Genomic DNA, 292 nt, shown 5'->3' with positions numbered 1-292 from the left:
TTACAAGAAAGAGTGTGTGCGTGTAACGGAGTATCACATAACACCCCCCTCTCCCCTCAAAAAAAAAGGTCTTAAAACCCCCTTCTCCTTCCAGTGTTGGGTCTCGACGGAGAGAGAAGTCGTCCTGAAGGACATCACCCAAAGGACGTCAGGAGAGTACAAGTGCGAAGTCATCGGCGAACATCCGAAGTTCAGGAAGGACGTCAAGAAGTCCCGCCTCACCGTCTATTGTAAGTATGATTTCGTTAGTAATGACGTGCTCTTGTTAGTAGGTGGTAAATTAACCTTAATG

The 292-nt window shown here is 46.9% G+C and overlaps 1 protein-coding gene across 1 annotated transcript in view; it reads left to right on the top strand.

Moving 5' to 3' along the window:
* The window catches only part of LOC119589049, a 43,862-nt gene that overhangs the window by 15,934 nt on the left and 27,636 nt on the right, over positions 1–292 (top strand). Inside the window, exon 2 of the mRNA XM_037937625.1 lies at positions 95–230. Coding sequence (XP_037793553.1) covers positions 95–230 — 136 coding nt within the window. The remainder of the gene's footprint in view (positions 1–94; positions 231–292) is intronic.

This window comes from Penaeus monodon, chromosome 25 (genome assembly GCF_015228065.2).
Source record: "Penaeus monodon isolate SGIC_2016 chromosome 25, NSTDA_Pmon_1, whole genome shotgun sequence".
NCBI classification, from domain to species: Eukaryota; Metazoa; Arthropoda; class Malacostraca; order Decapoda; family Penaeidae; genus Penaeus; species Penaeus monodon.
This window is presented reverse-complemented; position numbering and strand designations above follow the sequence as displayed.